The sequence below is a fragment of the Euleptes europaea genome, chromosome 18, assembly GCF_029931775.1.
Source record: "Euleptes europaea isolate rEulEur1 chromosome 18, rEulEur1.hap1, whole genome shotgun sequence".
Lineage (NCBI taxonomy): Eukaryota > Metazoa > Chordata > Lepidosauria > Squamata > Sphaerodactylidae > Euleptes > Euleptes europaea.
In genome coordinates, this window is record NC_079329.1 from 29,664,175 (window position 1) to 29,679,857 (window position 15,683).

The 15,683-nt window shown below is 48.3% G+C and overlaps 1 protein-coding gene across 1 annotated transcript in view; it reads right to left on the reverse strand.

Moving 5' to 3' along the window:
- Positions 1–9,551: 9,551 nt before the first annotated feature.
- LOC130489505 (trafficking kinesin-binding protein 1-like) overlaps positions 9,552–15,683 on the reverse strand; it is a 39,743-nt gene continuing 33,611 nt past the window's right edge. Inside the window, exon 15 of the mRNA XM_056863246.1 lies at positions 9,552–10,020. Within this exon, the coding sequence (XP_056719224.1) occupies positions 9,552–10,020 (469 nt within the window). The remainder of the gene's footprint in view (positions 10,021–15,683) is intronic.

The window sequence follows — 15,683 nt, forward strand, 5'->3', positions numbered from 1 at the left end:
TTCCTGGGCTGTACCAATTCTCACATGAACACATGAAGCTGCCTTATACTGAATCAGACCCTTGTGGTCCATCAAAGTCAGTATTGTCTACTCAGACCAGCAGCAGCTCTCCAGGGTCTCAGGCTGAGGTCTTTCACATCACCTATTTGCCTAGTCCCTTTAACTGGAGATGCCGGAGATTGAACCTGGGACCTTCTGCATGCCAAGCAGATGCTCTACCACTGAGCCACGGTAGAAGCCACAAGTGAGCTGTGTGGCATGTGTGAATGGTTTGTGGGGAAACTTTCTCCTCAACTCATCCACATGTGCCAGATTCAGATTAAACCATGGGGCACAAGGAGAAGGGGTTCAGCCTGCCGCCTGTGCCATTTTTGTGAGGTAAAATGTTGGGGAAGCCACATGGATTTCCCTAGTGGTCAAGGAACAGGCCAGGAAAAGGGCACGAGAGGAGAAGCTGAGACCCCTTCTCCATGGTCTTTTATGCATGGCTGTTTCACTCCCTGTCACCCCTCCAATGACTTCGGGTCTTTGTGTTGATTAGGCATGTTGTCTCTGACCATCAGAGGTTGCTTCGCTTTCCCCCTGCGTTTCTCCACATTTTGCTCGCGTTTTCAGAGACCCATTTTATCTTTTTTGGCAGGGTATGAGCTTTCGTGAGCCACTGCTCACTTCTCCAGAGACCTGAAGAATCTGAAGAAGAATCCGAAGAAGTGAGCTGTGGCTCACGAAAGCTCATACCCTGCCAGAAATTTTGTTAGAGTCTTTAAGGTGCTACTGGACTCTTGCCCTTTTCTACTACTGCAGACAGACTAACACAGCTACCCATCATGATCTGTTTTATCTTGAATTTGAAAATGCGGGCAAAAGGAGGGGAAGAGCGAGGCGGCCTCTGACGGCCGGAAACGGCATGCATAACCAACACAAAGACCCGAAGTCGTCGGAGGGGTGATGGCGAGGGAAACAGCCATGCATAAAAGACCCTAGTGTGCCTTAGTCCCAGTTCAAATCAGGCACCATGTGTGGGAGCTGCACTGTACAAAACTAAATGCTTACTTGTTAACAAACAATTAAAAAAGGAAATTGTAAGAAGAGATTACCAACAAAAATCTTGCAGCATAATTTTCATACATGCCCATCCTCTTAAAGAATGCAACTTTTAAATTAAACCAGACATGCAACAAGACTTATATCCAGCTAAAGCCACATGTGTGTGGGAACTGAGGAGAACCTGCAATTCACACTTGACTGTGAGACAGGCTGGGGGACCCCAGGGCCAATCTCTGTATTCCATAAAGCAGGGGTGGGGAACGTCAGGCCCGGGGGCCGTATAAGGCCCTTGAAACCATTTGTTCTGGCCCTTCATGTGTCCTGGCAGATCTCTAGCTCAGACGGATGCTGCCCTACCTGAATCTCTTGGGCCCAGCTGGGGACAGCTGAGCTCAAAAGCGAGTCGCTCTATGTGGCAGACACTCGGAGCAGTCTCCAGTCGTGCCTCTTGGCTAAATGTTTGACCAAATATAGCAGGCTACTTTTTAAGTTGATAATTTTGTATGGCCCGCAAATGATGTTCTAAATATCCAAATGGCCCTTGGCAGAAAAAAGCTTCCCCACCCCTGCCATAAAGCATCAATCAGCTCACAGGATAGTTAGACTTGGGGCGGGGGTGGTGGACATCTACTTGAAGTATTGAGCATGGGGCAAGAATCTCGTTCCGATTTTGCACACAGGATCTGAAGTCAGCGATTGGCTTTGGGACAAGCTGTTCTTCCACTCGAACCCCAGGGTGGGGAAAAAATCCGACATTGGCAATCAATAAGTCTTCACACCTTTGGACCGTCCTGTACTTAATGCATCCAGAGGCACAAAGCCAATGGCTAGTGGAGGCCCCTCATTTTCTCCGCTTGGGGCCACCTTCATTAAAGTTCTCAGGGGGACGCCCGGAACATTAACCTTCGACCAACTCGATTCTCCAAGCCTGCCCAACAGGGTTTGCGACTCTCGGCCACGGGACCGCTAATTACATCGGGCAGTGCGGAGAGTGGCTCGTGAACCCCCGGCAAGCCACAAAATTATCACTCGGATGAAATTGTTCTTGGCAAGGGGAGATGGGAGGCAGAACGGAGGCCGGGAGGACATTTTCGACCTTGGGAGGCAGGTGGTTCAGCAGCGGTGTGTTAAGGGGCCAACGGGTTTGTGAATTGCCCCGAGGCATCTCTTCTAAACGCCATTCTTGCCGTGTCTAAAGCATGTTTCAAAGTTTAAAAAGGATTATACTTCCCTGTGTAGGAGAGGATAATTAAAACAGGTCCTTCAACGTATCTTTTTCATTGAATCAACCAAACGACAGCGCTAAACTTGGGGGCTTAGATCCAGATTTCGTCTCACAAAATGAGCGGCTCCAGATGAGCATTATTCCCCCCAACTTTTATCTGTTTTATCTGGCATATTAGCCGCAAATAAAATTTATTTATTTATTATTCCCAACTGGGGGGGAAAAACACATCCACAACAATCTGTCCTTGATCATGACAGTTGTTTCTCAAAAGTAGGGGGGCACACCTCTCCTTGCTCACCTTAAAACATCTCCTTACTAACAACAGTGGACTACCTAACAGAGGCCCAAAGCCAGGGACCAGTCCCCACGACCATGACAACTTTGTCCCCACATACACTCAGACAATATAAATGTTTGCTCAGGTGTTCCCCCGATAATCCCTCCTTCCAGCCCTATGTTTTTAACTGAAGATTCTCTGTTTAGATATCTGGTTTTTTAACTCGTATATTTTTGCACTGCTCTGTTTTCAGTTGTTAGCCACTTTGGCGGGGGGGGGGGCATAGGACTGAAAGGCAGGATATAATTAAATAAATATGACAGGACTTAACCGCATCAGAGGTACCATTTTAGGATCATCTATTTGTTTATTCTCCAATCTAAAAAATTCCCTTCTGCGTCGGCACTGCCTTTCTGCTGTCTCCATGGGACAAACCAGCCAGTCTCTTTAAAAAAAAAAAAAAAAAAAGTGGATGCAAATCTGACAATAAAAAATGACACTATTCAGAAACCAGTGGGTGGGTATTTCAACCGCCCATGGCTGTTGCTGACCTCAAAGACAGAATTCTTCATGCACTCCCCCCACCCACAAAAAAAGGAAGGCTCTGGCAAGAAGCTGCTGAACTAGAATTCATCAAGAGTTTTGACACCATCTCCCCAGGGCTGAACAAAGTCTTGACAGTCCTTAGTCATTACAGGCGCTAACCATCTAGGAACAGCCTGGGCTCCCATAGCCATCTCTGTTGTCCACCAGCTTAACAAAAACGAGAGGAACGAAGAAGAAGAAGAAGAAGGAGGAGGAGGAGGAGGAGGAGGAGGAGGAGAAGGAGAAGGAGAAGGAGAGGTTTTTATATGCCGACTTTCTCTACCACTTAAGGGAGACTCAAAACGGCTTACAGTCACCTTCCCCTCCCTACAACAGACACCCTGTGAGGTGGTGGGGCTGAGAGAGCTGTAAGAGAGCTGTGACTAGCCTAGGGTCACCCAGCTGGTTTCATGTGTAGGAGTAGGGAAACCAATTCGGTTCACCAGATTAGTGTCTGCCGCTCCAAAACACCGCTCTTAACCAGTACAACATGCTGGCCCTCACTAGTGTGAGCAGATACTGTACTTTTCTTCCATTTTACCTAATTACATCTCAGCCTATACGACTTCCTGCATTTCCAGAGCGTTTGACCCTGCTGTTTGTTTGGTTGCATAATCCTACTGCAGGTTTTTGACAAAGTGGGCTTTAGTCCATGAAAGGTTATACTGGAATGAAATCAGGGTAGTCTTTAACATGCCACTGAGGTTCCTGTTTGTGACCCTGGGAGCAATTTCACGTGTTCTTCCACATTATGCAAACATCAAGGGGAAGCTCCATGTGTGGCATGAAGCACCACCTTTAATAGAACAGAAGCACAGGGCTCAACCCATCATAATGCACTGTATTCAGCAACCATGTGGGAACCAGCCCAGAGGGACTTGGGAAGCTGGATCACAGTGAAATTTCTTGCCTTTGTAGGTAGAGACCAAGGGGGCGGGGAGAAGAAGAAGGAGGAGGAGGAGGAGTTGGTTTTTATATGCCAACTTTCTCTGCCACTTAAGGCAGAATCAAACCGGCTTACAATCACCTTCCCACCTCTTCAGTGGGGGTCCTGAGATTCAGGTGATTCAGGTGAGGCTGAGAGAGCACTAAGAGCTATGACTTGCCCAAGGTCACCCAGCTGGCTTCGTGTGTAGGAGTGGGGAAACAAATGCAGTTCACCAGATTAGCCTCTGCTGCTCATGTGGAGGAGTGGGGAATCAAACCCGGTTCTCCAGATCAGACTCCACCGCTCCAAACCACCGTACACCACACAGGAACCACTACACCACTAAAGAACACAGGAAAGGCCATGCTGGATCAGACCAAGGCCCATCAAATCCAGCAGTCTGTTCACACAGTGGCCAACCAGGTGCCTCTAGGAAGCCCACAGACAAGATGACTGCAGCAGCATTGTCCTGCCTGTTTCACAGCACCTACTATAACAGGCATGCTCCTCTGATCCTGCAGAGAACAGGGGTGTATCATGACTAGTAGCCATGAACACCCTTCTCCTCCATGAACATGTCCACTCCCCTCTTAATGCCTTCCAAGTTGGCAGCCATCACCACATCCTGGGGCAGGGAGTTCCACAGTTTAAACTATGCTTCCCAGGTCTCAGACCTAGACATTTTCTTTAACATCAGTGCTCAGCTCTGGCGAGTGAGAGGTGGGATTGCAGCAGGGGGCTTTTGAGAATGTAGACTGCACATTCCCTCAATGTATTTTTTTCAGGGCCCTGACCTGGATGGCCCAGGCTAGCCTGATCTCGTCAGATCTCAGAAGCTAAGCAAGGTCAATCCTGGTTAGTATTGGGATGGGAGACCACCAAGGAAGTCCAGGGTTGCTGTGCAGAGGAAGGCACTGGCAAACCACCTCTGTTAGTCTCTTGCCATGAAAACCCCAAAAAGGGGTCACCATAAGTCAGCTGCGACTTGACGGCACTTTACACACAAACACACATTTTTTTCAGGAGTGACAAATCCCTGGTCAATGCCATGATTTATGGTCGCCATCTAGTGGACAAATTATCCAATTGCGCCATATGTTTTCTGGGCTCCCTATACAACCATGGCAGCCCAAATAAATTCTCTGTTGCCATCAGCTGGGTAAACCAGGCAGCTGCACACTCTGGCCTGGGGCTGCCAGGTATCACGTACTTTGCTGCCATCCAGTGGATAATTTAAACAAATGTAGCCCCCCCCGGCATTCCCTCCTTCTTGGATGCAAACTTAAATGTGAGCCAGCGTGGTGTAGCGGTTAAGAGCAGTGGACTCTAATCTGGGGAACCGGGTTTGATTTCTCACTCCATGTGAGCGGCAGACTCTGATCTGGAGAACCGGGTTGCTTTCCCCACTCCTACACATGAATCCTGCTGGGTGACCTTGGGCTAGTCACAGTTCTCTCTGAATTCTCTAAGCCCCACCTACCTCTCACAAGGTGTCTGTTGGGGGTGGGGAGGGAAGGTGATGGTAAGCCGGTTTGATTTTTCCTTAAAAGGTAGAGAAAGCTGGCGTATAAAAACCAATTCCTCTCACAACAGGCAACATCCTAGAAGCTGCCCTCCTGGCTGCGCATCTGAAAAGGGGGACAGCCCCTTCCACCATTTGCAACTTTATAAACATCTGGATTTAAAAGAAATCAGGGACATCTTTTCAAAGCCAAAGGTTGTGTGTGCGTGTGTTTTTAATCCCTTGCTCTAGCCATCGATTCATTTGCAGCCCATTTTCATACCCGCCAACATCTACTTTTCTAGTTAATTGTTCCGTTTCATACAAATGTTACGAATACAGACAGGGTGGGCAGGGGGTTGCTGGAGGAAACAATCGGCCACAAGCAGAGCTAATGTGTCAGGGTAGGGCTCTGCCTGCTTCCGACCTGCGCTGTCCTGGTCTTTTTCCTTTGTATTGGGTTGCCATACATTAATGACGGGAAACCTGGAAATCTTGGCAGAGTTTCATTCAAGCTGTAAGCGCCTTCCCTCTCCGGTGCTTTCTACCCCTGCAGCCTGAAGTGGTACAGTCTGCCAAAGTGGTAGAGTCTTAGCAAGCAACTCCATCAGTTGCCAGAACTGGCCCAGTTTGGCACAGGAAAGCATGAGGTACAAGGTTAAACAGCAAAGCAATAGTATAAAGAAGGGGTGGGGAACGTCAGGCCCGGGGGCCTTTTAAGGCCTGCGAAATCATTTGGTCTGGCCCTTTGTGGGTCCTGGCAGATCTCTAGCTCAGAAGGATCTAAGACTGGAGATCTGCCCCCTCCTGCGGACAGGAATAGCCTCTATTCAAGGCAGATGTGAGTTTGCTTTGCCGAGAAAAGGAAACCTTTTCCCCCCTTGCAGAAGAGTCGTTAGCTATAGAGCTGCTAGGACCGCCCAAGAAACTGTGTTAACCCTTTCCCACCTGGTCCATGGAGAAATGTATTCCCTCTGTAGTACAAGCGGGCTGAGGGCAGAAGTGGCGACAATGGAGGGGTTAAAAGAAGCAGGGGCCAGAATGCGCCGGGGGGGGGGGGGAGTTCCTAGCCAGTGTGTCCTCATTTCATCCCTGCAGGCGGAGGTAGCAGGAGCCGGCTGTAGAATCTGGCCCTGACCATGCGGAGCAGGAGCAACTCCGGCGTGTGGCTGGATGGCTACGCTCGGGCTGGTGCAACAGACCATCCTGTGCCACCAGGTGGGTGAGTGCTCCACTGGTTGGATGCCTGCCTGCTTGCCCACGCCGGGGGGGGGTCATCTGGGGTAACTGCCTGCTTGGGGCTTGGTCAGCTAATTTTTAAGTTGATAATTTTGTATGGCCCGCACATGATGTTTTAAATATCCAAATGGCCCTTGGCAGAAAAAAGGTTCCCCACCCCTGGTATAAAGGAAAGATAAGGCTGCAAGAAGCCCTGACCTGGATAGCCCCAGGCTAGCTCGATCTCATCAGACCTCAGAAGCTAAGCAGGGTCAGCCCAGGCTGGTAAGAACATAAGAAAAGGCCATGCTGGATCAGACCAAGGCCCATCAAGTCCAGCAGCCTGCTCACACAGGGGCCAACCAGGTGCCTCCGGGAACCCCACAAATAAGACTGCAGCAGCATTATCCTGCTTGTGTTCCACAGCACCTAATATAATAGGCTGATCCTGGAGATAATAGGTATGCATCATGACTACTATCCATTCTGACTACTAGCCATGAATACCCCTCTCCTCCATGAACATGTCCACTTCCCACTTAAAGCCTTCCAAGCTGGCAGCCATCACCACATCCTGGGGCAGGGAGTTCCACAATTTAAATATGTGTTGTGTGAAGAAATACTTGCTTTTATTTGTTTCGAATCTCTCACCCTCCAGCTTCAGCAGATGACCCCGCATTCTAGTATTATGGGAGAGGGAGAAAAGCTTCTCCCTGTCCACTCTCTCCATACCATGCATAATTTTATAGACCTCTATCATGTCTCTCCTTAACCGCCTTCTTTCCAAGCTAAACGGCCCTAATATTTGGATGGGAGACCTGCAAGGAATATCAGGGTCGTGACGTGGAGGCAAGCAATGGCAAACCACCTCTGAGCGTCTCTTGCCTTGAAAACTCCACCATGGGACGCCATACCTCAGCTGTGATTTGACAGCAAAAAAAACAAACTGCAAAAGACAGAGGTTGGGACCACAGCAACAAGTGTTTATTTCACCAACAGAGAGACAGTGGAAGAACAGGTAATGCAGATGTGTCCGCACAGGTGAGTTGATCAAGCAATGGGGAGGAGGATGGGAGCCTTAGTTTGGGGAACAGGCGTGCGAACAGCTATTGTGCAAAACACGCACAGGAGCGTGAAAGGTGTGGCAATTTCGGCAGGCCCTTCTCGGGAAGGCGCGTGCATTAAATTAACACTGGTAAATGAAGATGCGGGAATCCTTTTTTTTTTTTTAAGCGCCATACAAATCAACATGTTTGCCCACGTATAAGAGCACCAAAGTTGATGGGAGGAAAGGGACTCGCTCTAACCCCGGCATCAGCAAACATATAAACCACACGCAGAGATTCAAACGGGCCCAGAGGCCAGCCAAGGATAAAATTTCATCAGCGGACTGGGAGGACGGAAGACGAACGAGGAGATCTCAGGGCGCAGCCAGCTCTGGCCGACTCGCAGCGCAATCCTAACCAGAGTTACTTTAACGGATCGAGAAGGACGTAAACTCTGCTTTGGAGTGCACTGTAACTGGGGGCGGCGGGGGGGAAGCGACTGGAAACAGGCCTGAAGAACTGGGGAAAAACACCGAGGTGGATTACAGGCTCCGTTGGAGCCTGGTCAGTACTCTTCACCCTCTTTCTTTGAGAAAATTGGGATGGGATCTTTTAGAACAAAAACGGGGGGGGGGAGAAAACACCCCATTGCACCTGAGCAAGAGACAGCTACATGGCGATATGGCATGCACAGAAATCTGAGAGCATAGAAGGTGGCGGCGGAAGAACAGACATGCCCAGCCTCCCTCCAACAACCCCTGCTTAGTTCCACTAATCATCTTGACATACAGGAGGTTTCGCGGTCCATGAAAAGGGACTTCCTAGAAACAAGGTACATCCCCAACGGAATTAACCAAAGGAAGCAATTCATTGGGCGAGGGGGAAAATATGAGCTGGCATGGCCTTTTTAAAAAATCAGTACTCCTTGGTCCTCATCAACCTACCCATCTCTTTCAGAAAGGACGTCAAAGCCCCAGGCTCCATTGACAGCTTGGGACTCTGTACCAGGCAGCCTCCAAGGCTGCCCCTTCCATTTCCTTTGCAGACCCACGGCACCCTGCCCCTAATGGATTTGGGTCCTGTGTGGATACTGGGGGGGGGGTTTAACACAAAGACAGACACTTGGGGAGATCTCTACATGCTATGCAGTCAGTTTACAAGCAGGTTTCAACGGCTCCCCACTCCCGAACGTCTCCTTGCAAAACTGGGGGTTGTAGGCCTTCAAGGGTGATCTGGAACCTCTCATCCTAAGGAGAACCATCTCAAGGTTCCCAGGGTGGGAGTTCCTTGCAAAACTGGGGATTGTAGGTGTTCAAGGGTGATCTGGGACTTCTCATCCTAAGGAGAACCATCTCAAGGTTCCCAGGGTGGGAGTTCCTTGCAAAACTGGGGATTGTAGGTCTTCAAGGGTGATCTGGGACTTCTCATCCTAAGGAGAACCATCTCAAGGTTCCCAAGGTGGGAGGGTGGGAGGATGTCATGCAGTTTATCGGTAGAGTAGACATGCTGAACATCCAAGTGGAGAGAGCCCCCAACCTTCCCGATCCACAGAAGGAGGGGACATTGAGGGGATGTTGAGCTCATCCCGCCCACCGAGCCCTCCAAGGTCTCCCCCAAATGCTCGCCCAAGACGCCAAACACAAACCGCCCGACAGCTCCAGAGCCGGTTCAAGCACGCCCCCTTCCTGCTGGCTGTGGCTCCTGCCTCACAGAAGAAGCTGTCACCGCAGAGCCACGACAGGCATCTCTTCCTCCGGTGGAGCCCCCCGAAGGTGTGAGGTTGTGTACGAGGCTTCCCCTCTGGCCACCACCTTGTCCAGCCCCAGCCGCTGCAGTTTCTCCACCAGGTTCATGCTGAAGATGCTGCTCTGGCTCTTCCAGCCTTCCCTCTGCCGCAGCCAACTCGAGCGCAAGACCCGCTCGGCCAGGCCGTCCCAGCGGCAGTGATGCAGCGACGCCAAGGAAGGAGACAGCCAACCCAGGGAGCTGGAGGCTTCCGCAAAGACGGGTGGGGCCACCACTGACCCGGCTCTGCTCTGTGCTGAAATGCCTCGCTCTGCCAGCAGAGTCGCCAGTCCAAGAGGAGAGTCCCGTTGCAGTTTGTGGATGGGCTCTTGCTGCAGGGGGAGCTGGGGAGGGGGGCTCAGCCCCGCATGGGGCCCACAAGAGGACACAACTGTATTATAAAGACTGCGAAAGGCAGGGGGGGAAGAAAGAAAAACAAAGTCAGTACAAAGAGTTGGAAGCATGAATAGTGCATTTCAATAGATGCTGAACTGCCTGCAATTGCATAGGTCAGTGGGACTCACTCGGTGGCTCGTGGAGAGCACTGTTTGCAATTGCCATCGACAAAAAGAGCCCCATTTGCTTCCATTCCTTGCACAAGGCTAGAATGTCAGGGAGGCTCACAGCTCACCCGTTCCTCCAGCGGTGGCTGTTCCGAGGTGGGAACCATCATCCATCCACAATCCCCCCCAGGCAAGGGCCTTGCCCACACCCCTGAGGAATAGAGGGTTCTCCTCTATTCCCGCACAACATGGTGCCTGATTTGAACTAAGACCCTAAGGCACACTAGGGTCTTTTATGCATGGCCGTTTCCCCTCGCCGTCACCCCTCCGACCACTTCGGTCCTGTGTTTGGATTATGCCGTTTCCAACCTGTCTTTAGCCCAAAGGAAAATAGGTACCAACTCCCGGTTTCTCAGCATTTCAATTTGTGCACAGGGCCAAACCAGGCAGGCACTCGGGAGTTTCATGCATGGAGATCCCTGCAATCTTTATGAAAAAATTTTTTTTGTTTTAATCATAGGAAGCTCCCGACACAGAACTCCTAGAGCAGGGGTGTCGAACTCAATTGTTACGAGGGCCGGATATGACATGTCACTTGGTCGTGCCGGGCCATGCCACGCCAGCCCAGATCGGGACTGAGGTGGGGGTGGCTGCCTCGGCTGGCTCGTGGACCAGATAAGATCTCTCAAGGGGCCAGATCCAGCCCCTGGGATGTATGTTTGACACTCCTGTCCTAGTAGAAAAGGGCAAGAGTCCAGTAGCACCTTAAAGACTAACAAAAATATTTTCTGGTAGGGTATGAGCTTTCGTGAGCCACAGCTCACTTCTTCAGATACTCCTGTCCTAGAGCATGTTTGGTTTGGCCCTTGCGGTGACCACCACCAAGACGACTTTTAGGACCGTAGCACCACTGCACAACACTTTGTGAAAACGAGCCCCCGGACAGAGACCTGCTTAGCCTCAAACGCCAGCACTGCCCCAAAATTTCTCTCCTTGCCACCCCGCCCCGCCCCACCCAATCCATTATTCTCCTTCTCTAGCCAAACACCTTCACTACAGTAGTCACGAGACCAGCATGCTGGTTAGTTATCTACTTGTTCCCCTACCCCAGGAGCTCAAAGGAGTGAAGAGGGGAGATACCACGTCCTGGAGGAAGAGAAAGCACCCACACACTTGCAACTAAAGGCCACAATGTTAGTACCTGTTAGCTACGGGGAAAAAGCAAACGGATTAGCAGTAAAGGTCTGGTTTAGGAAGAGATTAATGGGTTAAATCTGGGGCTCCCCAGAGGCTGTATGTCGCTGCCCCCCTCCCAGCCCTTCCTTGTGTATGTGCTGGGGAGGGCTCTGCAAATCAGTACTAGAAAAATAGCCCAAGCTAGAGATTATCCTCTGCTTGAAAACAGCCAGGGAGGTTCTGCCAATTATAAAAAAGCCTCTTTTGATGGGGAGGGGCTCAGTGGTAGAGCATCTGCTTGGCATGCAGAAGGACCCAGGTTCAATCCCCGGCTTCTCCAGTTGAAGGGACTAGGCAAGTAAGTGATGTGAAAGACCTCAGCCTGAGACCCTGGAGAGCTGCTGCCGGCCTTCTTACCCTTCAAGACTTCATTGAACACTGTCTGAAGTTCTGGGGCTAGAATTTCTACCATTTCCTTATAAAATTCACTTGTAAACCCATCTAAGCCAGATGATTTACCCTTTTTCAGTTCTTTCATTACATCTTTTATCTCTTGCAATGTGATATCCTCTCCCAGTTTAACTTTCTCATGCTCCTTCAATGTTGTGTTAATGTCTTCTTCAAAATCTACTATGTCCCTCCTTATATAGATTTTTATAGAAAGACTCGAACGCCTCCATAATTTCTTTAGGGTGTTGTGTTGTTTGGCTATTTACTTTTATACTTTTTACCCTCTGTCTTTCCTTCCTATTTTTCAAGTAATTTGCCAGTCTTTTTGCTGAATTAATACTATTTCTTTGGAATTCATTCCTCACCATAACTTCCCTTTTCCATAGTGTTGCTGAGTTTAAAGCCTCTAGTTGTTTTTTAAGTTCTATTATTTGATTCTGTAAACTGGGGTTATATTTGTTCATTTGTTTGCTTTGTAACCTCTCCAATTCCTGGATTTTGAATTGTCTTTTTGAGTGCCACTCTCTTTTTATATTCTTTTCTTTCTTTATGCAATACCCCCTTATCACCACCTTTGCAGCATCCCATATTAGTAGAGACCGTCCCTCTGTTTTCCTCAAAATACAGCCTTATCTTCTCTTTCATATATTGTCTATCCTCTTCTTTAGCTATTATTAAATTATTATACCTCCAGGATCTTTTTGTTTGTTGCTGATTTAATTCTATTTCGACACTTATTGGAGCATGGTCAGATATCCAGATTGGGTGAGTTTTGATTCCTTTAATGTTCATATTGCTACTCTTTCCTAGGATTATGTAATCTATACATGATGCTGTTTTATGTCTGCTGGATATGTGGGTGGTTTTGGGTTGATAGCCCATAAGTTCGTGTGCCTCTTTCAGTCCCCATTCTCCCAGATTAATTATTTTATCTTTTGTAATGTCAATATTTAGATCCCCTGCTATAATAATTTCCCCCTCTGAGAATTGTTTGGTTTTTTTAAATATACTACATAAAAACTTCTTTTGCCCTTTGTTTGGGGCACAAATATTTACTATTGTATACCTCTTGCCTTCCAGTTTAAATTTAACTAGCAAGTATCTAACATCTCTGTCTACCATTTTTTCCACTTCCTCCGCTTAAAATTTCTTATGAATCAATACTGCTACCCCTTTAACTTTAGTGTCACTTCTGGCTTCTGCTAATGTCTCCCAGGCCAGGTCATTTAACAGCAGCTTTCTGTCATTTTTTTTCTTGTGTGTTTCCTGGAGGCATATTACATCAATCTTTTGATCTTTCGCCAATTTAGATATCCTATATCTCTTAAGATCCGAAGTTAATCCATTGACATTCAGTGTAAGTAGTCCTATTGACCTCTCCATATTCCTTATTAATTTGGGCTTTTGGACTCCATGGCTGTGGATATTTTATATAGTTTACTAACCTACTCCTCCCCTTCTCCCCCCACCCCTGTGGTTGAGAAAACTTTTGGGGAGAATGCATCATCCCCTCTCTCCACCTCATGGAGTGAACAAATCTCCCTCCCCTTAATGCTATTAAATATTAAACATTATCTCATTTTATGCCTGTATACTTCCCTTTTAGGTGGTTCCACTTTGTGAGTCTGTCCTGGGGCATTTTTTGGCTCTCCCTGAACCTCCTTCTTCAGGGTCCTCTCAGAGTTCTGCTTCTTCTTCCATTTCCTGCTCACTCATGTCTTCTGTATTAATTCCCAGCTGTTTAAGCAGTTCTTTTGCTTCAGAGGTATTACGTGCTATAAGTCTCTTTCCATCTTCAAATATAATTATTGAGGATGGGTAGCCCCACATGAATTTTACATTATTTATATGCAGCTTTTGGGCATAAGGACGCATTAAGTTCTTTTTCTTAAGAGTCTCTTGGCAGAAGTCCTGTCTCACCCAAACTCTTCTCCCTCTGAAGCTCAAGTCCTTCTTTTTAAATTCTTTATATATTTGTTGTTGGGTTTTTTCTCTTGAAAATTTAATAATAATATCACGGGGGGGGGGCGTCCTTTCCCCTCCTTTGCAAGCAGTGTGCTCTTTCTATTTCGTCAGGTTGAACCTTGACTCCATTCAAACCACTCCCTAAGAGTTCCTTCTAAACTCTTGGCAGAAATCTCTTCAGAAATCCCTGCCAGAATTAAATTAGCTCTCCTGTTGCGGTCTGAAAGTTCATTAATCTGCCGTGTTAAATAAGCAATCTTCTGTTCATTTTCTAGAGCAAGTTCTTTGGCGGAAGAAGCTGTTTGCTTAACTCCTGCTATCTCCTTCCCTATCTTAGCTACATCCTCCTTTACAGACTTGATTTCTTCACTTATTTTATCTTGAAATGCTAGCACTGTATTTTGAAGAGCAGTTATTTGCTCTGACAGTTCCCTGATATTCTTTGCCATCTTTAGTAGCTAATTTGAGGAGTAATGAGCAAGCTGTTTGCAGGCGCAGGGCGTTTCCTTACAAAAGAGCTATAAATAAAAGTCTTACCGCTTAGAGTTTAGTCTCCTCTGCTTCTCTTGGTTTCCCTCCCCTCTTATCTCGTAAGTATATACTAGAACTCCCCTATTTACATTCTTTTGAGCTGCCAAATCAGAACAACTGTAGGCTGTTATTTACAGTGTTCTTCTGCTGGTATGGAGCGGTACCAACATGCCTCATATGGGGTGGGGGGAAGTATGTGTCCGAATTGGATAAATTGATAGGCAACCTATCACCCTCTCCCCACTTTCTGGACAGTATTTAAAAGTTACAAATAAAGGCCAAACCACACACACATGTGGGCCTGGTTCAAATTGGGGCCAAGGAAAAAAGAGGCTTAAACCTGTTCCTTTTCCCAATCCGAAATGGCCCCAAGGAGCCCATCAGAACGGCATACGTATTCTCAGTGGGGCAAATAGTGGGTCTCTGGGGCAATCTCCGGATGAGAACACAATGCTGGGGGAGGGGCCGTGGCTCAGAGGTAGAGCATCTGCTTGGCATGCAGAAGGTCCCAGGTTCAATCCTTGGCATCTCCAGTTAAAGAACCAGGTGATGTGAAAGAGCTCAATTAAGTCCCTGGAGAGCAGCTGCCCGTCAGAGTAGACAATACTGACCTCGATGGATCAAGGGTCTGATTCAGTATAAGGCAGTTTCGTGGGTGCTCATGTGAGGGGAGAAACTTACACCCCTTTTTACCCTGATCCAAACTGAGCCACACGTGCTGGGGAATTAGATTCTGAATACAGAACTCCCAGATTGTGCCTGTTGACAGGACATGTCACGAGAACCGTGTAATGTGTGAACTGGCTCTACTGCAAGTGGGGCAAGGAAAGGTCTCTCTTATTCTCATAGGAACAGTTCTTTAGAACATGGCTCTACCTGCTAGGCTTACGTTCACCATTTTCACCACTATGAATGCTCAGGATTGCTAATGCTTTTGGCATCTCACCGTGGGGGGGAAAAAGGACATGCGTGTGCCAAATTCATCCAGGTGGGGAGGGCAGCTCATTCAGCCTCTGATTTGTGGCCCCCGGCTGGACGTTTCTCGTTTTCCCACCATCCCCAAAAAGCATATGCTGGCTGGAGGACAAAGTGGCGGAGGAAGAGAAGACAGACCGACCCACTTAATGGCTCACGGGAACTCATTTATCACGCTTATCATTTAAGCCGGAGCCACGTCATTTGGGAGGAGCCAGTTCTCGGTGGGAGGAGCCAACTCTGCCCATCCCACAATTTCCATGGGCCAGGCAAAGTGTCATTTGAACCGGTCTCGGCCCCAGCCGCTGTTCCGGCGCCAGAGCTTCAGTCCTGAACATGTGAAGCAAGAAGAGTGCCTCTGAGCATGTGCCCCCGGCTGGATGTTTCTCATTTCCTTTCCTTTAAAGACTAAACAGTCTTCACAATTGTGGATCAGAGGCCAAATTTGAGGGCATAAGCTTTCCAAGA